The following is a 26360-nucleotide window of genomic DNA, read 5'->3' on the forward strand; positions in this document are numbered from 1 at the left end:
CTCTTAAATTTTTATAGCATTTGAAACCTGATATTTATGTATAATAACCAGGGAAAGGATTTATATGTAAATACATATTTACTTATAAAGCTAATATAATTTATATTTTGCATTATCTTTATGTTTCACAATGTGTAGGGTTGAAAAATCCTACTTTTATTTTCCATATTTTTCCATATTTTAGAGTTTAGTACATATTTTCGTTAATTTCCATATATTTTCCATATTTCATATAAAACAGTCCATATTATATTAGGTTTAACAATAAAACAAAACAAAATTCCATTAACTTTTAAAAATACATTTCAACAATAGAGATTTAAACACATGTTCAGTAATCCCTTTAACATCAGAGTTATTTGAAAATTAGCAGTCCTATCAACAATGGGAAAGTAAGTTACAAAACTGTATTAATTTAATTTAAAATTTTTAACAGACTTCAGTTGTGCAGCTCAACAGTTAAATGCCAGTCAGAGTACACATAGGTTCAGTTTTGTAAATCATACTATAAAGACGGTAAATATGCCAAAAGTACGTCATTCAGTCAATTTAAAATCAAAACTAACAAGTTACATTTCAGAATTTAAAGAAGATGGTTTATCAACTGACAATAAAATATTATTTTGTAATTTGTGTCAGTGTGCAGTATCATCTACACAAAAGTTCCTGGTGCAACAACACATTACAACTAGTAAACATCAGGCCAACAAACAACTAAATTCCAAGCAGAGACAATTGTTTTTAACACAACCAACAACATCGAATGTAAGATCTGAGTTTAACATCGACCTGTGCCGTTCTCTCATCTCTGCTGATATTCCTCTCTACAAACTAAAGAATAAGGTCTTCAGGGAATTCCTTGAAAAATATACTCAACATACAATCCCGGATGAGTCAACACTTAGGAAGACGTATGCTCCATCCATCTACGATGAGACAATACAGAAGATAAGAGATGAAATTAAAGATAGTTCAATTTGGGTTTCCATTGATGAGACTCCCGACAAAGAAGGTAGACTTGTTGGTAATGTAGTTATCGGTTTGTTAAGTGAACAATATTCTGAACGAATTCTTTTACATTGTGATGTTCTAGAAAAGTGCAATAACAAAACTATAGTTAAACTGTTCAACGAAGCTATGGGTATCCTGTGGCCAAAGGGTATTATGTACGATAATGTGTTATTCTTTATTAGCGATGCTGCCCCTTATATGGTCAAAGCTGGACAAGCATTATCTGTTGTATATCCTAAATTGACTCATTTTACTTGTGTGGCGCATGCATTTCATCGTGTGGCAGAAGTGGTCAGAGACAATTTCCCTAAAGTAGATTTGTTGATTTCATCAGTGAAAAAAGTATTTCTCAAAGCTCCCAGTAGAGTTAACGTGTTGAAAGAAATGTACCCTGAAATTCCATTGCCACCAAAGCCAATTTTAACTAGATGGGGTACATGGCTAGAAGCAGTTGAATATTATGCCGAACATATAGACTCTATTAACAATGTTCTCCTTGCATTGGACTCTGAAGATGCAGTCTCAATTGATACTGCGAAAACAGTTACCTGTGGCATAAGTGTGAAGAATGACTTAGCTCACATTCAGCATACATTTTCATGCATCATAAAAACGCTCAAAAGTCTCCAAAATAGGCACCTTTCACTATCTGAAAGTTTTGAAATTATAAATAGTACTGTGGAACAACTGAATCGTGGTAGAGGTAAAGTTGCAGATGCAGTAAGAGCTAAGGTGGACACTGTACTTTCAAAAAACCCTGGATATGAAGAACTACAAAAGGTTGTTACTGTGATGAGTGGTGAATAAACAGTGAAGATTAACTTGGACTTATCCCCAGCAGACATTGTGAAATTGAATTATGTACCAGTTACTTCTTGTGACGTCGAACGCTCTTTTAGTCAGTATAAATCTATCCTCAGAGACAATAGAAGAAGATTCACTTTTCAGCACTTGAAAGAAATGTTTGTAACCTATTGTTATGGTAACAGACAATAAAAATTGTGTTTTGTTGAAACTACATTGGAAGATAAGGTACGTCCATTATATTTTTTGTTTAGTTTGATTAAAATGTACCAATATTTAACGTACATAGTCATTTTTTTTATAATTTTAAGTCCATATTTAATTCCATATTTTGGTAAAAATCCATATTTAATTCCATATTTTGGTAAAAATAACTACATATATATTTACATATTTCATATATTTTTAGTCCATATAAATCCGTTCCCTGATAATAACTCTGTGATCGGTCAGACTGCCATGCTGCTGTTTTTAATACCTTAGACAAAGACTAGATTTACTACCTTTCTTACGTTTATAATAGTTAACAGGACAACAGAAAGCACGTGAACTGATACTTGCATGAATAATTAAAGCCTGATTTCTTCGTCCTTGTTTTAGGCATCTGTATTTTAACTAGTAGTGCTTAATATCATGAACATTGCTACACTGAAGTATACTGTAGGCCAGACGTCTCCAAAAGCGTACTCGCGAGTAAGCCCCTGAACGGAACCGAAGTCAGTACGTAATGAGCGCGCTCCGCCTCACCCATCTCCACGTGTACTGTACTCAGTGTTTATGCGCAAACAAGGAGCAGTGGCGGACTGCCATTATCATTGTGTTGGTCGGAGTGTTCCACCGTTTCACAATGTCTTCTAATCATGGATATAGTAGCTACATTCAAGGATGAATAGGAAGAGAATTTTTTTTTGTTAGTGGGGAGAATGTAAATGCTTAATATATTCCGAGATTCTTAAGGGTATGTTAAAATTCAACATGCGACGACACTACTCGACTCTTCACAAAGAATATCATACAATTACAGGCATGTTGGACATGTGAAAATAATTTATTTTGGGGCTATCTGTATGACTGTTGGTTATACATAATAATCAGTATATTACAATACGTTTACACTCAGTTCCGCATGACAAAACATATTTTTTCGTTTAACTTTAGGTGAAATGCATAAGCCTACAAATATTTTGATAAATATAGAACAGAAAATACAAACACAAATCATACACGTGTCCTCAGTCTTAAACAAAAAAAGCTTCTTGCTAGCTGTGTTCTAGCTTGGAATATTGGGAAATCAATGAAGTCCTTTACAGAAGCATCATTTGTAAAATCGTGCATACAGGACGTTACTAAAATACTGTGTCCAGAACAAAGTCAAAGTTTAAGAAAATTAAATTATTTCCAATTACAGTTCAGAGAAGGAATTTCAAGATTGTAAATGTAATTGAATCTGAAGTCGAAACCACAATTAACCAGTTTGTACCTTACTCACTTGCATTGGACGAAAGCAGAAATGACAAAGCTCACCTAGCCATTTTCATCCGAAGATTTAATGAACATTTTACTGTGTCTGAATGTCTTCTAGATGTAATTACAAAATACAACTGGAGAAGATCTTTTCCAGTCACTAAAGGCACCATAGAACAGAAGAGGTTGAATTTGCAATGGCTTGTGTCTATAGTAACAGACGGGGCTCTAGCTTCATATATGTCAAAATAATATACAAACGTATGATATTTCTTATTCTTTTGATGATATTATTTGTAAACATAAGCAGACCGTTGCCGCGATCCCCCACTGACCGCTCCCATCTATACGAGTCTCTTCCCCTTCTCTATCCTTACAGCACACTGTATTCGGCGGGCAGCATCGAGAGCAGGAATGTCGATACGCTTTTTGGAGACCTCTGCTGTAGGCCTATTTGCTTAGAAGTAAGACACCTGTTGCAGAGTGACCTTATTGTGCGCGTTATTGGTTGTGATTATGAATAGTGTCTATACTGAAGGGCACGTGCCGTATTATACAGGGTGCTTCACTAAGATTTACCGTCCTTCACGGAGGTTATTTCCGAAGACATTCTGAGCAAAAAAATGTCATATAAACATGGATCCTATTCTCAATATTTACAGAATTACGTTTCGTTATTGGAACGCATTGCTGTGAACGCGTGATCTTGGTCAGCGTACAGTCAGCAGCCAGTGCGAGCGCTACGGAAATCAAAGATAGCCGTATGCAGTTACGTAGCGCGACGAGTGCCGTTCACAAGCGTGCGGCCAAGTGAACTCAAGCGGACGGCGACATTTTTTAAAATGTGTTCTAAACTCTCCAAGACTGTAAATTAGGATTCACAATTGAACTACAAATAATTAAGTCGGTGGAAGTAGTGTAATTTGTAATAATTGTTGTGATAAGAATAATGTAATTTTCTAGTTAAAAATAGAAAAATATGTCTGCACGAAACAACTAAGGAGTTCACAGTACATTTTTAGCTTCATAATACTCGCTAATTAAAGAAATTATACTTACAAATGGTTCATTCTCTATTTGCATTATTCTTTTACCTTCAAGCTAAAGAAAAAACGTATTTTACAAACAACTTTAAATTAGTGTAACTCTGAAAATATTGAGAATAGGAACTATGTTTATATGGCATTTTTTGCTCAAAATTTCTATAGAAATAAGCACGATAAATCCTCGTGAATCACCCTGTATACCCCATACACATATACTCATTCCAATGTTGCGGGACTAGGCATTTAAGTTAAAATTCTACAACAAAAATTATAGTAATATAGACTTAAACATCTCATTAAGAACAGTAACATTTTTACGGCAAAGATTATTGTAATATAAGCTTAAACATTTCATGAAGAGCAGTACCTATGTTACGGCTATACCGGGATTATAAGTTAAAATTCTAATATATATATATATATATATATATATATATATATATATATATATATAGACTAAAACATATAGTAGCATTTTGAGTTAAAATTTTACAGCAAAGTTTATTGTAACATAGGCTTAAAATTTCATTAATCTGTGTTACAGTAGTACCGGCGTTTTAAGTTAAAAATTCACTGATAATATTATTGCAGTATAGGCTTAAACATTTCGTTAAGAGTAGCGCTTGTGAAATAGTAACATTTTAAGTACCAGCAAAGACTGTATATTCTTTTGTAATACACAACAGAACCTTACTCTTGAAATCATTTTTTATGTGTGTGTTTGTTCTCTTTGGTGCGGGCGTCGTCAGTTTTCATCTTACAACACCACTCGCCGCTGTACTCTTCAAGTCATTGGCTCATTACACAAACTCCGCACTCACTTAACTTCAAAGGTTCTGGACTAGGATTCCGGTCTCAACTAATAATAGGGAGGAAACTATTGTTCAATTCTCACAATTTTTAATTAACGTACATATCATGAACAATGCAAGAGGAGAAGCTAATGGATTTAATTTGCAAAAATGAATTGAAGTTTGATCATTAATTTATTTAATTATTATTAGTGTAGAAACAATCCTTGACTTCATACCAGCACAGTCTAATATATACAGTCACGAAGCTCAATACGTAGTAAATATGCATCCATGGATAGTTGCTAACCACTAGGATCGCTAATATCGCCTCATTACAGACAATGCGAAATAGTACCGTCACAGTCTATTGTTTCTAGCACCCTCACAACTCAAGCTTCGTGACTGTATATACTAGACTGTGATACCAGTGTAATAGTAATAATTAGCGATATTTTTCAGTGTCTGAGATGCGGAGTGGAATTACATAGTATAGCGATTACCCATCTGGCTCCAGAACCGACAAGCCCCGTTTGCTTTTTATATCTTTACTAGGTTAAGGAATACCCAAAAGTCTGTGTGAGTTTTTACAGTTTAGCGAAGCACAGTGGCTACTTATTATATAAAGGATGCGGCAAACATCCTCCCTAATTTAAAGTTTAAATAAAAAACAGGTGGATCAAAATAAGGAAAACATTATTAATATGAATGGTATCTTAACAGTGGGAATTTTTCATTTTTTTAAATAACGTGTCTCTCAAGTGGTGTCCTTCACTATCAATGCTTTGTTGAATGCGACTTCGGAAATTCTGCATCACTCTAACTAGCATTTCTTGAGGAATAAGACCAATTTCTTCCTGTATTGCATTTCTTAGGTCTGGCAAAGTCCTCGGCCGATGTTTGAACACTTCAGCCTTAAGATGCACCCATAGAAAAAAATCGCAGGGTGCAAGGTCTGGTGATCGTGCTTCATCACTAAAAAGAACCACAGCATCTTCAGCATCTGCATTACACATTTTCACTTATCGGGGTGCGTGAATCATCAAAATTTCCGATACTGGAGTGGACAGAACCCTCGTGAACTTCATGAAAAACCTCTACATAACTACCGTGTTACTATATGGTGCGCGGTTGCAAGAGTCGGGATTCTTGGTCCTTTTTTGAAGAGGGTGGTGCTACTCTGGCAGTAAACTCACAGCGGTACACTTTTGTGATCAACAATTTTTTGGCACCCAATGCGCTGCAGATTGACCAGGTATGGTTTCAGCAGATCGGAGCCACCTCTCACACATCTCAGATTTCTCTCCAAGTCCTGAGACATGTTTTCTGGACGCTTAATTTCTTCACTTGGCGACGTCCCCTGGCCAGCACGATCACCAGACCTTGCACCCTGCAATGTTTTTCTCTGGGGGCATCTTAAAGCTGAGGTGTTCAAACATCGGCCGAGGACTTTGCCAGACCTAAGAAATGCAATACAGGAAGAAATTGGTCTTATTCCTCAAGAAATGCTAGTTAGAGTGATGCAGAATTTCCGAAGTCGCATTCAACAAAGCATTGATAGTGAAGGACACCACTTGAGAGACACGTTATTCAAAAAATGAAAAATTTCCGCTGTTAAGATACCATTCATATTAATAATGTTTCCTTATTTTGATCCACCTGTATTTTATTTAAACTTTAAATTAGGGAGAATGTTTTGCCGCACCCTTTATTAGTGTAGTATATTTTATAATCGCTTTAATAAGACTCCATCACGTGAGAGAATATATTGAATTCTAGGCAATATAAACTTACAGTAAATACAATAAGAGATACTAAAGATGATGACAATACATTAAAAATAGGAAACATAATATTTATTCTTCAGCCTTCAGTTTTGTCTCTTTTTGCGTCATGTATGGAAGTGCATCTTTTGTAACTATGTCATCTTTATTTTGTTGTGAATGCAACTTCTGAAGTTCCTCACTGTGATTTTCTTCTTTGGGTGAGTTCCAGGGCTGTAGGTCAGATGAAGAAAAGAACTGGTACAAAATTCCCGGAACCAGCAGATTTATTGTTGCTATGATGAAAACCAGTTGCCATTGACCCACAGTTTGCTGAAATAGAGAAATTGATAACCAATTGTAATCAGAAGCTTATATACGTATACAGGTTGTAAACACAGTACGTTTCACATACTGTAAAGGTCACTAAGGAAGCCAAATATAATCAACCTTTAATCATAACTATGTAGTTCGAAACGTTTCCATATATTAAATTAAACAGACATCCTAATTTGTTTTACATCGTTATTTTCTTTTCGCTTATTTGTATTTCTCAACTTCTGTTCGAAGTGTTAATGCATGTCTGGCAGTGACGCAGCATATTCTGGCGCATTCTCCCGAAAATTCCTGGTGTGTCCTGAATCTCTCCACAAATTGCTACATTTCGAGCTATTAGATCTTCTTCCGTATGAAATTGAATCTATTAAACCAGTTTTCCACGTGGCTCCAATGCAATGGGGTAACATTAAGTGAACGAAGTGGGCAGGTGTCTTGTTCTCATCTACCAATCCATCGCGCTTAAAATCTGACCATTGGAAGTTTTCGAATATCACCATCGAAGTGGACTGGGGTCCCATTATGCTGGTACCACATTCTTGGCCGCTCTGGTATCATCGTCATCGTCATTATCATCATCATAATCATAATCATCTACAAGATTTGGACTTTTACAGTCCGTTCCGTCCCCATTAACCATAGGCTTCTGTCCTACGTCTTCTAGGTCTTCCAACTTATTTTTTCCCAGTTGGATGATAACCCAACATAATTCTGAAAATTTTCATTCTTTCTACATGGTTCCTCTAACATACTTTATTGTCTTGAATTTTTTTATCTCAATTTATATATCTTCAGTTCATTTCTTATATCTTCCCTTCGTCCAATAAGAAATATCCAAGAACTGAGCTCAGAAACCTTATTTACACTATTTACCAAAAAGTAATTGGGCACTGTTTTGCCCTTTTAGAACCTCGTAGTACCGCCTCTTGTTGCTATTACAGCAGCCACCTGTCAGGCATGCTCTCCACTAGTTTGTGTAGGATATCCACTGGTATGCGTCGCCATTCCTCTTGCAACATGGCACTCAGTTGGACAATGAAAGTCGACCGCATCTCCCGATACCTCAATTGCCGGTCCAATTCGTCCCAAAGGTGCTCAATGGGATTGAGATCAGGACTCTGTACAGGCCAGTCCAACCGGTGAACATTATTGTCTGCATATCATTGGATAGTAGCCGCCGAAACATGGAGCCAGTTTCCAATGTCCAACTGAGTGCCATATTGCAAGAGGAATGGCGACGCATTCCAATGGATATCCTATACAAACTAGTGGAGAGCATGCCTGACAGGGTGGCTGCTGTTATAGCAACACGAGGTGGTACCACGAGATTCTAAAGTTGTAAAAACAGTGCCCAATTACTTTTTGGTAGATAGTGCATTATCTACACTACATCCGTTATATGATATCCCAATTAACTGGATGCAGGAACTTGTTCTATTATATTTCCTTCAATTATTATTTTGCTTCTTGCATGATGCTTTCTTTTGAATGCTTAAACTTTCGTTTTGTTCTGGGATATTTTCAAATTATAATCTTTCATGAAAGCATTCAGTTGATGTCCATTCATTTGTAAATAATCTTTTGTTTGTGCAATCAATACTTATTCTTCTACATATAATATTGTATTCTTATTTAATTAATTATCATTAATTGTAAAATAGCTTTCTAAGTCATTATGCTATTAACGGCTTCATATGTACTTACTTACTTACAAATGGCCTCGAATTTTTTAATGCGTGACGATAACCCCTAACACATGAATATGTTAGTCTAAATATTCACAAAAGCGTCGAATTTTACCTACTTACGTTTTTGTATGTAAGATGACCAACTATGATTGGTGATATAAATCCAGGAACGACGCTCACCATGCTACTTATTCCCAGCATAATACCTGCAACAATATTAATTGAGAGTACATGCAATTTTCTGAAATATCATGTTAAGTATAATAGAAAATGTTAATTAGAGCTTCAATAAATGAGCCGTTGAGAGCAGAAGTGGTGTAAGTAAAAATGGTTAATGAGGGTTAAAGTAAATATTCTGTAAAATACAGCGCAAAGTCACTATTAGTAGTGACTGGATAGCACAACAAGACATAGGCTATTAATTGCTACTTTGCGCTGTATTTTACAGAATTTTTACTAAACCTCATTACCCAATTTTGACTTACACCACTTCTGCTCTGAACGGCTCAAATACTTACAACATAAATATAACTTAATTCCCTTCTATAGTGGGTTATAAGATCTGTTTTTACTTGAAATCCGAAATTATTGGTTAAATTATTATTAATATGCAGGTGTTGTTTCCATATCTTTACCACATGATTCATTATTACGTTATATTTTAAATTATTTCGTAAAATGTTAAGCTATACAGAGTGTATTTAAATTGGTGTCAATTATTAAAGGATTGCATTAGTATCAACCAAATTATATTAAAAGTGTTGATATGAACATGGATCTAGAAACATTAATTTCTGAAATGAGAGTGATATTATTATTTGAAAAATATGTAAAACAATTAATGAGTAATGCAACAGAAAAAATAATCATTTAAACAAGAGGAAGCTTAACAGAAATCCTCAGGAATTAAGTAAATACAATTTGTTGTGTTTTTCCTTATGTTTTTCCTCTTAACTACTGGTGGAGTTACTTATGTTGTATTTCTATCTATAGGTAGTTTATGTACTTTGTACTAATTGAAGGAGTCAGAGCCATAGTGGGCAAAGAGCCATACATTCAAAACGGGGAAAATAAGGGTTAAAATTAAGTGCTTACCATAATTCAATGCAACATATATCAAATAATATAAAGTGTGCACATTAAAACTAAATGATATGTCAATCTTCATTAAATTATGGTATTCACTTAACTTTAACCCTTGCTTTCTCAGTTTTTAATAAATGGCGCTTGGCCCACTATATCTCTGAACCCTTTAATTGATTTACTTATGTTGTATTCCAATGTGTAGCTCGTTATTTGATACTAATTGAGTTACTTATATTGTACTGGGAGTAGTACGGGTTTCTTATGTTGATAGGAATAACTTGGGACTCCTGACCTTGAGATTTACCAAGTATTCGTCCTGGGATGGGTCCTGACTGTTAGAGTTGAGGTAGGATGGACCACCTGTCAGCATCGGATTCACGAATACTCCTCCAGCTTGAACATAACGGCCAAATCCGTCCCGGATTCGGCAACGGGAAAGCCAAGATAAACCAAACCAAGGGATGCCATTGAGTGAGCTTGTATAGTCATATATGACTGTCACATTCACAATGGTTGAGAGAGAAGTTCAGATAAATCAGCGAATCTGAATCACGTTTTGCTTTCAACTCGGAAACCCGTTCGCGGAAACTATGCGAATGCTTGTGAGGGCTTTAGCGGACGATTTAATATTGGAGCCCAGATAAAATTGCGGTTCTGGTGCTTCAAAGATGGCCACGCATCCGTTGAAGGCCTACAACCAGAAATACTGAAAGCGTGTAGACTAAAATCAACGAATATCAGCGATCGACAGTAAGAAAATTAGAAGACTTTGGTGATTCTACGGACTGCTATTTAAGAGATTTTAACTAAGGGGCTTGGGAAATTCGTTCCGTGGCTCCTGTGACAAGAGCAGAAGAAATTACTCCTAGTATATATATTTTTTTTTTTTGCGAAGCATCTCATTGCCCGGGTGTGTCATGCCCTATTACAGCCAAGATTTGGATCCTTGTAATTTCTGGCTTTTCTCAAAGCTAAACCCTTCTATGCTATGGAGGAGAATGCAGAATCTGAAGGATGTAAATGAGAATGCGACAAGACAATTGAAGGCGTTCCCTAAAGACGACCTTGCAGGCTGTTTTGAAAGGTGGAAGGGGTGGTGGGATAAATGTGTCCCTAAGACGCCGTTTTCCCAGGAAGGCCACTTTTTTAAATATTGAATGGCTGAATACTTCATGGTGATACCACACTCTAGTACTGTATATACAGTCACGAAGCTCAATACGTAGGGAATATGCATCCATAGATAGTTGTTAACCACTAGGATCGCTACTATCGCCTCATCACAGACAATGCGAAATAGTACCGGCACAATCTATTGTTCCTAGTACCCTTAACAACTCAAGCTTCGTGACTGTATACTAGACTGTGGCGATACCTCGTGTGGTGTGTGTGTTTTTGTGTGTTGATAGAAGGAAACATACTAGCAAAGTTTGGGCTGATGTCAATGAAGCTAGCAAGCGCTCCTGTAGACACAGCTCCACTCAATCCAGTGGCTAATGTTAAGCACACAATAGCAACCGTAGAGTTACAATCGGCGAAGGCAAGACCTAGTGTAAATAAGCCTTGGCCTAAGCAACCTGAAAAAGAGAACAAAACACACATTAAAACTAAATGACATTGCATTGTAAAATTCGCTCCAGCGCGCGGCGCCGACAATCCAACCCGGGACCTCCAGTTCTAGGGATTGGGTGCTCTACCACTGAGCTACTCCGAGGCTCAAGCCACAACACCGAATCGAAGGGAAAAAACAAAAGGAAAAAGATTCGATCCGGTGCTGTGGATTGAGCCTCGGCGTAGCTCAGTGGTAGAGCACTCAGTGCGTAGAATGGGGGGGCCCCTAGTTCGATCCTCGGCGTCAGAGCGAATTGTTCTCCTTCATTAAAAAATATTAACCATAACAGATAATTCTGTAGGACCAAAAAATTAATAATTCTGACGTTTATTATATACAGTAGTTTTTGAGTGAACAGAAATGTTTAAATCCTGAAGAAATTGTGATAGAGAGTTCAGCTTTAAAAACACGTAAGTAGAAGTGAATTAGATAAAGGTAGCCTATTTCTATTGTAATTACTTCAGACTAGCTTATGCAACGTTGATGTTGTATGGACGTGGGGTAGCTACATATTATTTTTCATACGGAGGGCTATGTCAGAAAGCAACAGTAAATTATAATACATGATAAAATCAATTCAAAATTTTCAGTCTGTATTAACATCACAAATTATTATTATTATTATTATTATTATTATTATTATTATTATTATTATTATTATTATTATTATTATTACTATTATTAAAGAATAAGAAATAAAATATCAAAGTAATCTGGAAATAACAAGTATTTTTTTCATATAACTAAATTGAGTCTGTGAAAAATATTCCAGTGTTGTAAGAACTAAGAAATAATTTTAAGAAGATAAGCATTTTAATTTGAATTTTCTCACACAATGTAAAATGTTACCATTCCACTAAGAAGTAAATTTCTTTAAGGGATACCGTAGCTGTATCACTGGAAATTAACTGAATGACTTTTAATTAGGTGTCTTGTCATCTGATCACAGGGATTTGAACCCGAATTACCATCGACAACAGTAGGCGCTCGGCTAACGGTGCTCCTACGTAATATTCTTTAAAATTATGGATCTACAAGGAAATGAACTATATTAATTTAATCCGATTTTTGAGGATTATAATACGCACAAATATGTAGTACATGTTTAGATTCAAATCTCTATCGCTCTAACAATTAATATGTGAAACAAGGCATCATAGGTAGCGAAATAATTTTTTGTATAAAAATCAATCTTAAGACAAAACTAAACATTGAATACTATCGATTCGGTAGGTGACAATGTGTATTACCGTATTCAGATTTATGTTGCAAGTGATAACTTATATCAAACATTAGAATTGTACAGAACTTACTCTCTAACACTCAGCTTATAAGCAGGGTTGCCAAATGTCCTGGACTTCCCAGGATTGTTCTGGATTGAGTTATATTTGCCCCGGAATGTAAAAATACCATTTTTGCTCATTTCTATAAAATTATTTTTAAAATGTTCTTCATTTTTCAAGATCCCGTCCAAACTATGTTCAGTGTCGTCAATGCTCCCTGGTGTCTTCTATCCAGTTGTATTGAAATAAAAATGATAATTCTATGCCATTAGGTAGGCCTGTTATACAGTATTTTTATTCTTTAGTCCCTTTGAAAGTTGATTTATTACAGATAGGATTTAAACACTGTATCAGGTATTTCTTCTGAATAGAACAGGGTGTAATATGAAATTATTTTTTCAGACTTTATCAATAATTCAAAGGAAATTTCATAATCTAGGAAAAATGTAACAAAATTAAAAGTTTAGGCCCAGTATAGTTAATTGAAATGCATAAAACAAAATCAGTTTTATTACAAATTGCATTAATTCAAATTCGTTGTCACGTTAAGATAGTAACGCAGTATGATCACCTATCCTGGGTTCCTGCTGAGAGAATCTGGCAACCCTGCTTATAACTTTATTCACGTTAACATAATTCTCAGCTTATAGTACATGCGTCACTGATTGAAAAGATGAAAATAAGCTATGTATAACAGACTTACAAAATGCTGTCGCCATTTTACGGACATTTGTCCGAGACATGGAATTTTTCTTCAAGAGGTAGTCTCCTATGAACGATATTATTATTGCAAAACCAATTCTAGCCAAGTGGGGGATTCCAGAGAGTAAACCTGCCTGAAATGAATAAGCAGTTGCCATTTTAATATAAATTACTATAACTGGTGTGTAGTTTAATGATTTAACAATGTGAAAATACTTTTAATATGAACCTTTGTGTACAAATCATTTTTGGAATGGATTTATTTGTAGAATAGTGAAGTTTCGTAAATTGTTGCTGATAGATATTGTGCGTTAGATTTAAAACTTTGCTACTAAAGTGGTACCACAGTCTAATATATACAGTCACGAAGCTCAATACGTAGTAAATATGCATCCATAGATAGTTGCTAACCACCAGGATCGCTAATATCGCCTCATTACAGACATTGCGAAATAGTACCCGCACAGTCTATTGTTCCTAGCACCCTCACAACTCAAGCTTCGTTACTGTATATACTAGACTGTGGTGGTACTTCAGCCACAGTTTACTTCATTGCCTGCATCTGGGCCACCGCCTTCCATCGTACAGTCCAGAAAGTAGTTTCAAAAGAATCTCTTGGAGAGTCATTCATCGTTATGACCAGTGGCTTAGGCAGGGTGGGGCCCCCTCCCTACCGGGCTTAAGATCCCAATTTTTCAAGAAATATTTTAAAATTACATTAGATGTACAGCATGAAAAACAATCCATCATTAAGAATAATAAATCAATCCTTTATATTTCTGCTGGCAAGTTGTTTTAAATTGACCAACGATTTTCAAAGAAATTACGAAGCTATCGTTCTCAACACAATAACTAGTTTAAGTAATTTATTTAGGGTCGGCACTCTGGAACGAATAGAAATTTTAAAAAATCATTGTAAAATTGTATCTTCAAAGTTACGTGTATTATTGCAATTAGTCCCTTGAGTTATAAATGTGCACAACGAATATAACAAAACATCACTCATGCATATTTCAGATTTACATACGTTTACTGCTTACCTAGAAAAATGAACATGAAAACTGTTAATTTAACATTGCTTATATAGGCCATTGAGACTCAACTTAAACTTAATCTCTGGGACTTGTGAGTTCTGTTAAACTAAGTTCAGTATTCTATTTTCATTTCTAATATAATTACAATTATTACTGATGCTCAACTCATGATGACTGGCTAAGAGATATTCCAACTATCAAACTAGTCACATAACAGAAAGCGGAGGTACACTATGATTAGTTGAAGTGTCACTTTAGCAGTGTGAATTTCAATTGGGATAATTGAAATTTCTAATATTGTGAAGGAGGTTAGGTACTATTGCTGTAGTGACTGAAGGAATTTGAGTTAAACAATTAAAATAAATACAATGTGTCCCAGCGAAAGTTTCCGGTATTTCTAGGTCCGAACAGCGGCAGGCTGCTCCATTACCGCCGCTGCAAAGCTTACGTAATATATCAATAATATCCGATACTCAACTTCATGACAGTCGCTGCTCATCTTGTGTGATAAATAATTCACATCACATCATTGACAGAATCTGTTTCATTAAACCTATTCAATAGGTGTATTTACGTCCAAATCTTTCATTTGTTCCGCCATACGATTTATTTTTCCTATTTACCTTTTCAAAATATGTACACGTTCACACAATGAATATGTAATCATTGCAAAACACAACACAACGTAATAAACTGCACTAATTCTTAGCGTTTATTGCCGCTTGTCAAGGACAGACTGCAGACTAACAGCTAGTTTCGGGGGACGGGAATTCAGCAACCATGCAATCTTTACGTGACAATCCTTATGTCTCTTTACCTCATTACCTCTTTCTTGACACGTACACAATAAGATCTTATGCTTGGACGATTACATAATCATGTCAGCAGTGTGGATATAAACTAAAAATTCACCAGTCATTCAGATAAGGATGACGAATCCGTGAGAAAAATAGAATCGGTGTTTTTACTTTTTAGACGTAAAACATGGATGTCGAATTTCTGCAATTCATTAAATGTATTAATATAAGGTGCAGTAGTACGTAAGTTTTAATCCGGCGAAGCTCTGTGAGTTCGTGGATGAAAGTAGCGCTGGTAGCGAGGGGAACCTGCTGCAGAAACACCAGGAACGTTCGCTGGGACTCACTGTAAAATGATTCAAATAGTTATGTGAAAGATCTTTCACGTACTTACCATACGAATGTCCCAACCATGGATATATTTGAAGTACGTTGGAGATTGTGTTATAAGGGTAAACAAACCCCAAATATTTCCCCATTGTGCAATGATGTTCATCCACATAGGTCTTGAAAGCAGAACCTCTTTCCAAGGAATTGGAAGCTTGGAAAGTCATAAATTAATATATTACTTCAGCATAATATCATGTCCTACACAAATTTCCTAAAAAATCCCTCAAATTCAATATCATTAATGAGAGCTGTGAGCAGTATAGGATGAAGATAAATTCAAACAAGACGAAGACCATGGTCATAGGAAGAAGGGAAGCGAATTTTAAATGAGGCAGTAGAGCAAGTGGACAGGTTCAACTACAGACCGATTATTTTAGTCCTAACAGCTCAGCGACGCGAAAGAGGAGAAGTAATACGAGTAGTGGGGAGAACTCCGGAGTAGAGATAAGGGCGGCAGGTCGGTAAAGGAATGCAGTACAGCTTAATTGTACTGGAAACATACCGCTTTACCTCACACATGACATCCGATCGCTTCGAAGGCAAGCGAGTGAATAACCCATACACCCCTTGGCGTAACTAAATGGACTCGCCTGACCTAGGCACACATCTCCGGCGACTGCCATGACTAAATAATCGTACTGTACTTGGGATGTACTATAAGCAGTAACATGAGCTGCTGTCAGGAAGTCAAAAGGAGGATAGTAATGGCAAAGGAAGCTTTTAATAGAAGAAGGAGCATTTTCTGCGGACCTCTGGAAAAAAAACTAAGGAATAGACTACTGGACTGTTTTGTGTGGATTGTGGCATTGAATAGGGTAGAAACAAGGATATTACGACGAAGTGAAGAGAAACGACTAAAAGCATTTGAAATGCGAATATGGAGAAGAATGAAACGTGTGAAATGGGCAGACAGAATAAGAAACGAAGCTCTGATGGAAAGAATGGGTGAAGAAAGAATGATGCTGAAATTTATCAGGAAGAGGAAAATGAATAGAACTGAGAAGAAACTGCCTACTGAAGGATGCACTGGAAGGAATGGTGAACGGGAGAAGAGTTCGGGGCAGAAGAAAATAACAGATGATAGACGACATTAAGATACAGTATGTGGATCATATGCGGAGACTAAGAGAAAGGCAGAAAATAGGAAAGATTGGAAAAAGCTGGGTTTGCAGTGAAAGACCTGCCCTTAGGCAGAACACTATGAACGAATGAATTAATGAACCATCATATAAGCCAACCGCGACTCATCGACGGAGGCTGTGAGGCTGAGGCGCCCATTGAAAATTTTAGAAAATATTATTTTCAAGAGTCCATATGCATTTAGTGAATTCTTATTCTATCTAATCGGTATTTGTGGCAAATATATTAGTCTTGTCGTGACGGCGGTGGTGGTGGTGGTGGTAACGACAGTAGAAGCGGTAGTAGTAGTAGTAGTAGTAGTAGTAGTAGTAGTAGTAGTAGTAGTAGTAGTAGTAGTAGTAGTAGTAGCAGTAGTAGCAGGATAGTGTGGTGGTATTGATAGATAGTTTAGTATGATGCAGTATAGGCTATCGTCGCTGCGCCTCCAAAATCCGTTGTATGTTTTTAAAAAGGTTTCTTTTAGACCAATGAAAGAAGCATTTCCGCTTTTAACGCGCTTGATTTCCAAAGCTACGTTCGATATAATTTCATCATTACAAGAAAAATAAGATACATAATTTCATAATTACAAGAAAAATAATGAAATTTTATCGAAAGTAGTTTTGAAAATCAAGGGAATTAAAAGTGCAATGTTTTTTCTTTGGCCTATAAAATCTTTTTAAAAACACATAGCGGATTTTGGAGGTGCAGCGACGATATAGGATACAGTAGGGTATAGTGTAGTGTAGCGTAATTTGGTATGATATGACATGTATAGTGTAGTTTAGTCTAATACGGCTTATATTAGTAGTAAAATTGATGCAGCCCTTAGAAAATACAGCATAATTAGATATTGTGTAGTGTAGTGTTGTATAGTTTAGTATAACATAGCATATAATAGTAGAGTGTAGTGTAGTTTAGTGGACCTATAGTACGGCATATATTATAGTGTGGTGGTGTTGATGGTGGTGTGGCGTTTGTAGTAGTAACAAAGTTGATGCAGCCCTTAGAGCAATCATCGTTTACCAAAGATTTAAGGTCAAGTGTTTTTATTTTATACTTAAGCATACATAGAAATTAGTCAAATTCTCCATTCAACAGTAAATAGCTCTTAGAATAGTTCATTATAAGGTATTCACAAGCAGATAACATTACAAAAAAGTGTAAATGTTGAAACATGGACTTTGAAATAAGTTTTATTATTGAAATATCGAAGTATAGGTATGATTTTTTAAGATACAGAAATGAGTAGACATTGCATTGATACTAGCTAATAGGAAAGATTTCCTACTAAATTTGTATTTTGAATATACAGAACTTTCAGTTCAATATTGTAATTTATTCATAGTGTAATTACTTGCATAAACGAAAGTACTCACTACATTTACAATCAGATCTCATGCTTAACTGGGGGAGGTGTGACTACATAAATTCTTGTAACAAAGACAGCATAGCAGGTTTAGCGTGGCTAAGATTGGGGGCATGGAAGGGTAATAAATTTGTCAACGAAGAAGTAGAACGCCTTTGTCCGATTTGCAGAGAAAAGGACTCCTATACACATATTTTATTACAGTGTGTCGAATTGGAACATGTACGGAGAAAATATCTACCACCCTCGATGCTAAGTCAGAATAGGAGTTCGCTTGCATGCCTTGACCTCATGGGGAATAGAGAATACGAACAAAAGATTGGCTTGTTCCTCTTGAAAGCGAGAAAGATTGGAACTTCAGCTGTTGAAGTTTGTGACACGAACTGAGGAAGGGATAATAGTATCTACCCAACTATACATTTTTATGTTTGTCTTAGGTTAGGATTTATTATATAATACGTTTTGTATGCCATTTTCATTTTAATATGTGTGTTCTTTTAGAGAGTAGTTGAATGTAATCATAGATGGGGGAGGGTTGAAACCTACAAAGTAGGACTTGTTTTAGGTACAAAGCACGTACGGTCAGAAGACTCGTGCATTGGATTTTAGAGAAAACTTTGATAATATAAAAATCTGTATGTATAATATTACTCAATAAATCCATCTATCTATCTACATAAACGAAATTAGTTTTAAAAGCAATAATAATATATTTTTTACAAATCCAACACCTATTTAAGCGTTCTTGGACTAGCATGTTATGTCTGAGGTGCATTCAATATTCGACTAAAAAGAAAATGCTCTTTATTTATAATGGCGTTATTAGCGTCATATTTCTTGTTATACTATTTTAATATGTAATAAACGACCAAAGACTTTTTAACCTGTAGTTAGTTATAATACAGAAAAGTATGCTGTAGCTGGAAAGGAGAATCAGAACTCAATAACATTCGATGCTTAATATAGCACGGTGAAGAAAGACCTAATAGAATGATAGCCAGTGGAGATAAAGACAATTTGTAATCCTGTATTAAATATTAAATAAATATCTAAATACTTTAAGTATCCAGATTTGTACTTACCCTCTTACTACTGACAGTCTGTCCAAGTTTCTTGAGGATATCTTTCTTTTCCGTCTCTGAGATGCGGGGATGCTGTGCAGGGCTGTCGTATACAAAATACCACCAGCAAATGAACCATAATGTACCAATTGCACCAGTTGCATGAAATACGGATGGCCAGTCGAACCAATTAATGAGCAGGCCGCAGAAGGGGTAGGTGATGGCAGCTCCTACTGAACCACCTGGACATATTTTTTTCGTACTTAGTAGCAGTGTTCTATTATAAAATGTTTGCCAATAAACGCAAATACATTAAGTGCTGTAAGGTCCACATCGCAAAGAGAACTGAAGAAAATATGAGATTGAGTAGTTGAAACAAAAAAGTTAACGAAAATTATACAGAATATTCATATAAAACAATCCTTCGAAGAGGTGAAAACATTCAAATGTCTTGGAGCAACAGTAACAAATATAAATGCTACTCGGGAGGAAATTAAACTCAGTATAAATATGAGAAATGCCTGTTATTATTCTGTTGAGAATATTTTGTCAACTAATCTGCTGTCAAAAAATCTAGAAGTTGGAATTAGAGTCCGTTTGGTTATAAAAATTAATCATTCCAATGTATTTATGTCCTATATTATTTTTCTTCTATTGTTGATATCATATTTTTTACAATAATTTAAAAACAATTCCATTCCGGGGCGGCAAAAATTAAATACAGCACTGCATCAACCTCATTGAATTGTATCGAACCAGGAGATTTTTAGAAAAGTCATAGAACTCAGCTGTTTCGAAGCTTAGAATAAAAACCTCAAACTTGTATACGAATCCCCTGTTGCGAGATATTGAAGTGTTGGTGCTAGTCTTTCATGAACAGGTGTTGCTTCTCGCCAATCTTTTTCTTTCTTGCAAATTTTTGGCCTATTTTGCTTGGTAGACTAACATTTCAAAGTCTGTTGCTGAAATTCGTCAGAAGCCCTAAAACTCGTCGTCGTCGTCTTCCTAACAAGTATTAGGCCGAGTGGCCTGTTACGGTCTCAAACTAGAATTTTCAGTCCATCTCTTCTTCGGACGACCTAGAGATATTTTGCCATGTGGATGGTAATGAAACAGTGCTTTTGGGAAGTCCTAAAACTAATCCATTAAATTTAATGTAAATCATTAAACAGTCAATGCCTCTATTCTATACTGATTGAGACTTTCGTATAGTGACTTTATTTTTGTTAGGCTGGCTATACTTGAGACTTTCGTATAGTGACTTTATTTTTGTTAGGCTGGCTGTACTAACTCCTACTTGCTATAATAAGTCTTCGTCTGCCATCATTGCGGAAAAAAGGGAACGCGAATGTTCTCTATTTGTTGGTTATATCTATGCTACTCCAAACAGCGAAGGTTTTCTTCGTTATTCGTTCGTTGTTCGTTCGCTACGTGTGTACGCATCTTTATACGAAGCTTGAGTGAAAAGTTTATGGAGACTCTGCGTTTACGAAAGTAGAATACTAAAAACGCGATCTGTTGTTCGTTACTCACGAGATGAAGAGCGGGAGGTGATGAAGCAGAGGGAAGAATGTTAGTGATATGAATGCTTACATTATGCGACGCAGTAGCGATAGGTCTACTATTCATTAAAATTTATGTAGACTTCATCAGTTTCTGGTGATAGCTTTTTTTTTTTTTTTGGAAGTGAGTAGTTAAGCTATTAATTACAGCTCGTACTGCATTAAGCAATTATTAATAGTTACTTTATTAACATGATTAATAGCTTTTCATTCCCATAGACATGTGGATGCTAATGTTTTCGGCATCAATAATAACCTGGCTACTGGGATGCTTATCTGAGCGATGTGTATGATAATCAGCTTCGTGTTTCCTGCATTAGAACACGTTAATATTTTTTTAAAGAAAATTTCATATTTTTTATGTTTTGGGCAAATGGATTTCATATTTTTCCAACATTTTCTTTATATTTTTCCGCTGGTAGTGATTGTGAGGGTGAAGTTTTAGTAGTGGCGGCAGCAATTACGATAGTCATGATAGGAATGATGATTATGATGTCGATAATGATGATGATGTCTTGATTTAGGTGATAGTGGTTGCAACAGTTATGATGATCATGATGCTGGTTCTAATGATGATGGTGATGGTTGGGGTTATAATAAAGAATAAATAAATGATCTACAGAATATAGTTTGTGTTTTCCAATGTAACATACCCATATATGCAGTGACAAATTTACTACGTTCATTTGGAGGAATCCAATTTGCTGCTAGATGATGCATAGATGGCCAGGATAATCCCTATAATAGGAAAAACAATATATATTTTATTTTACACTTTGTTCACTTGACATCGTTTCACGTAAAATAAAGCTCTCACATGTAAGTTTAAACATTTCGGCTAAAAATCAACATTAATATAAAATATTATTATGCTTGATAAAGAATAAAAACTCTCAGTCATCTATTAGGATTGGATTTCAGGAAAATACTCGTAAAATCTCGAAGTCGTTTCTGAATTATTTCTGTCATATATTGCATTGATATATCCCTCATGGAAAATATCTGCTTGAATTCTTTGGTGAAGTACTCAAGTAATGGCTCTATTTTCTGAGACATACTGAAATACTTATACTTTATCAAATAAACAGATCAATGACCAATATACTTCCACTTATACTTACAGCAATAAGTCCTTGCAGTACTCTAAGAAAGACAAGAACTCTGTAGTCTATTCTTGCACACAGAGGAATGAGGCATGCCATTACACATGGAACAGCATTGCTGAGTCCAAAAATGAGTTTGGTACCATAACGCTGTGCCAACATGCCGCCAGGAACTTGAGTAAGCCAGAAAAGCCAGAAGAAAGCTCCAAGTACTAGGCCTTGTTGTTTTTCGTCCCAGAGAAATCTTGACTTAAAAATAAATTAATAGATTATAACACCGTAAGAAGGCAATAAACGTATTGGAGTTGAAATTCTTTTAATAAGATGAACAATGTTTACTACCTGCGAAAACTAGCAAAGATTCGTATTTTAATTGAGAAGTATTTGGCTAAACGATTGAAGCATTGACTTTTTCGATCATGAATCCAGGTTTAAGTCTCAGTTTTTGGTGAGAAAATGTATATTGGGGCATGTTTTTCTGTTTTTCTTTTTACAGATAAAAAATTCCTGGATTTATAAATAATAATAATAATAAAGCTTGATGTAAACGTTAATTAGTCTACCTGGTAATATGTATTAATTCCATGAGTTAACAGATTTTAAAACAGAGATACTAATGAGTGCATAGGTCTTTCTATCGTGGAAGTGGTACTTGAATTGCACTATCACAATTCACTCATATCGGGATCATGTCATGAATATTCAACATTCGTGAAAATTAATAACATCTAATTATGGACGGTGCTGTGGAAGAAAAAAGGTTGGCGATAAAAGACGCAAATCACCAACGACTTTAGCAACAGAAGTCCTAACATAGTCTTCATCATGGCTACATAAACTTAACTTTCGCAGAACACGGATTACGAAAAATGGGTTTTTAGCTGATAAAAGCAAACTTTTTATATTCCAAGCAAGCCCTTCTAAGTCAAAATATAATAACTTTAAACTCAATAAATACTTCGTTGTTTTCTGTTTACGCGAAACGTTTGTACTTAATACGAAATCATTCGAAATTAGTGTTTTTCAAGATAAATTTTAATCTTTTTATGAAATTTTAGTTTAAAATGTCCAAAGATTGATATTTATACCTATACAAAATGTTCAATTTAATATTGAAACCTTAATATTCAACAAAGAATTTCTAATATAATATTCAAACAGGATTTCGAGGGACTTTATTTTTAAATAAAAATTAGAAGCAGTAAATAATTATGCTTTTTTAATACAAAATAACAAAGAAGTTATGTTTTATGTCCGAAATAACACTGAAATTAACAAAATTTTTATACAGAAATTTAAGATTTTCATTAACCGTAGTTATAGTATCCCTATCTTTGAATTATGGAAGCTACCTGACACAACAGAATCTTATTTTAACGTCATTCACAAGATTCCTTGCTTCAACTGGACGAAAAAAATCGACACTAGATCTTGGATGATTGGCGCCAGGTTTCCTAGTCTGATGAATATCATTTCCAGCTATTTCGAGCAACTAGTAGAGTGCATATATCCAGGAAACTATAAGAAGCGATGAGCCCATTGTATCAACAAGAAACTGATAAGGGTGGTGGAGGTAGGTTATAGTGTGGCAAATGTTTGAACCTTGGTATGTCTCCATTCATCCCTGAACAGTTCTGACTACGTGTCCGGCCTTTGCCTATAGCCTTTATCCTTTCATTTTCATCATGCACTTGTAAGCAATGTGTTCTTCCAGAAGAAAAATTCTTCCTCACAGATCCGTGTTAGAAGAGCACTCTGCAAGTGTTTCCACCGTAGAATGACCTCCGCGCTCTCCGGACATGAAACCTGTAGAAAATCTTTGGGATGATGTGGAAAGTTCCGTATGAGCTTTTGATCCACCTCCTTAGAATGCGACAGAATTATGGACAGGGGTTGAAGCAAGCATGGCTCAACCAACATATCTGTGGACTGTTTCCGTGGAACTCTTGGACTCAGTGACACACCTTGTGACTGCCTTCTTCTGAGCGAAATATGAGTTAATGGGTAGTTATTCCATAATTTTTGTCCAATTAGGGAAAATTCTTCACAAAGTTCATATGTAAGACGGCAACCTGGTCTAAATCTTCAATGTATCTTAGTTCGCATGAAGGACTCTAGGATCAATTTTATTAGTCTCTGATTAAAGAAAGCACGCATGCGCACGCACATACACAAACACAAAAGGTTCGACCAGTGGCTCCTTCATGGATGCATACGAAAATATAAGTGTACAGTAACTTTTATTCAATAAAATAAATATATTGAAATTATTTTATCAATTTTATTTATTAATGAAGTATCTTACCTCATCCGCAATATGTATCATTGATATTGTACTGTTAATAGAGCTGTTTGAAACGACTGTTTGAGTGCATGCATTGGAATTTGAGACATTACTTGATTTTGGTGTGCTCTTCACCATGGATACAATGCCAATATTTATATTCAGTCTAACCATATAATTGACAGCAAAGCCTGTGAATACTAGATACCACAAGATATCTCTCGCCGACACAGTACAACCTGCAAATAATGGAGAATGAATCCAATTTTAATATGTATCTAGGTTTAATTTCTGTCGATGAAAATCACATTTCATCTTATGATGACATACACGTGTCAGAATAGTATTTAATGCAGGAGACATTCATTTCAAAATACCTGTTTTTTCAGTACAGTGGAAGCTCTTAAGTTCGACAGAAAACAAGTTCGAAATCCTATAGTTCGACTGCTTAACTAGGAGAATTATACATGCTCCTATACGGGCATTAAGAAATGGGTTTTCCATTTGAATGGGAATTTGTTCTGTGTCTTGTAGTGATACTTTTGTTAAAGGAAAACAGAATATTTGATTGATTAGGACATCCATATTTAAATTAATGAACTCTTCTTTTTCTATTTGAGAATTCTGCCGTTTGTCAGACGGAACTGTCGAAGCCCACTGTGGTACTAGAACCGCATACACAAGTCTCGGGGCGGGCAGGAAATGAAAGTACAGTACTGTATTCGTTGATGGATAACCAATAAGAATTTGTATTCATTTCACCTGCCACACCCACTACCCTTATTGGACTGAACTTTCAATTATTTTCATTCGAACTTAGGAGAGTCCACTGTATGTATTTATTTTAAGATTGTAGTGTTGTATATAGAGTTTTTGTCAAATTTTTGACGTTTTCATGAGCTGGACACATGTTTAATTTATTTACACTTTACAATATTCATGTTTTACATGTTGAATTGAGAGAAAAAAACTATAAATACGTTACCTTGATACTATAGGAAAAACAAGTATCTTCTTAAACGGGTACTGCTGTCAGTCATGTTGATTTTTTTTTAGTTTTGTACACACAAAGATCATGTAGGCCTAAAGGAAATTCTTATGATAAACAATTAGCTTATAACCAAAATTGCAAAGCCCTTTTAAGGAGACAAAATAGGCTATCTCTGAAAATAATTGAGAAATCCTCCCAGCCACTTGCGTAGCTCAGTCGGCTAAGGCGCTTGCTTGCCGATCTGGAGTTGCGCTCGGGCGCGGGTTCGATCCTCGCTTGGGCTGATTACCTGGTTGGGTTTTTTCCGAGGTTTTCCCCAACCGTAAGGCAAATTTCAGATAATCTATGGCAAATCCTCGGCCTCATCTCGCCAAATATCAACTCGCTATCAGTAGTCTCATCGACCGCTAAATAACCTCGTAGTTGATACAGCGTCGTTAAATAACCAAGCAAAAAAAAAGTCCTCTCCACCTACAACACTAAGAGATGAATCGTTTACCTTAGATTTTCGTATTTTGTAAGTTTTTTTTATCTAAAATTAGACTGGCACATGGATGGCCCACCATTCGAAGCTTTCACTAAAACAGCACTTAACATTTCTTTGCCAACGGACGAACACCCACATCTTAGATAGGATTCGAACCCACACTTTACACTCAACGTTAGAGCTGTTTGTCTTAGCTGTTACGTACACTGTGGTCGACATATTAAATATCATTAGCTGCTAAAATATGCACGAATAACACAATATTCCACTCTGTTCAATATACGATGCTATAGCCTGTAAGTTAAATACACTCAATAATTGAAAATATTATTATAAAGTAGATTACCTGCCATATTTATAAAAGTTTTTTTTAGAAAAAAGTTGCTTTAAAAATTTATATGTGCTTCTTGGAGACAGTTGGTGGAAATAATTAGAACTTCATATCTTATCAGACCCATATTGTGTACTTTCTGTGGTGCTTAACCTTTCTTCAGTAGTAGTAATTTATTAGAGGCTTTGTGACGTAATTTAAAATTTGTGTGTTTAACAAGAGAGTTGCTGTGGCATGCTGATTACT

General features: G+C 35.5%; 1 protein-coding gene across 1 annotated transcript; it reads right to left on the reverse strand.

Moving 5' to 3' along the window:
- Positions 1-6867: 6867 nt before the first annotated feature.
- Positions 6868-26253, reverse strand: LOC138716363 (sialin-like). The gene is made up of 10 exons (XM_069849375.1): positions 26130-26253; positions 24327-24544; positions 22040-22270; positions 21572-21656; positions 19378-19598; positions 15812-15958; positions 13588-13720; positions 11411-11566; positions 9024-9109; positions 6868-7212 (listed from the first exon to the last, which is right to left on the reverse strand). Exons 1-10 carry the CDS (start codon positions 26134-26136, stop codon positions 6973-6975), a joined length of 1524 nt encoding a protein of 507 aa, XP_069705476.1. The 5' UTR covers positions 26137-26253; the 3' UTR covers positions 6868-6972.
- Positions 26254-26360: the final 107 nt, after the last annotated feature.

Source organism: Periplaneta americana, chromosome 16, assembly GCF_040183065.1.
Source record: "Periplaneta americana isolate PAMFEO1 chromosome 16, P.americana_PAMFEO1_priV1, whole genome shotgun sequence".
Lineage (NCBI taxonomy): Eukaryota > Metazoa > Arthropoda > Insecta > Blattodea > Blattidae > Periplaneta > Periplaneta americana.

Bases quoted from the DNA above. Each gene is read 5' to 3' on its own strand.
- LOC138716363 (XM_069849375.1), bottom strand. The intron at 19,599-21,571 runs GTATGTTACATT...AAATATGTCCAG, and splicing joins ATTTGTCACTGCATATATGG to GTGGTTCAGTAGGAGCTGCC. The intron at 11,567-13,587 runs GTAAGTCTGTTA...TCTCTTTTTCAG, and splicing joins TAAAATGGCGACAGCATTTT to GTTGCTTAGGCCAAGGCTTA.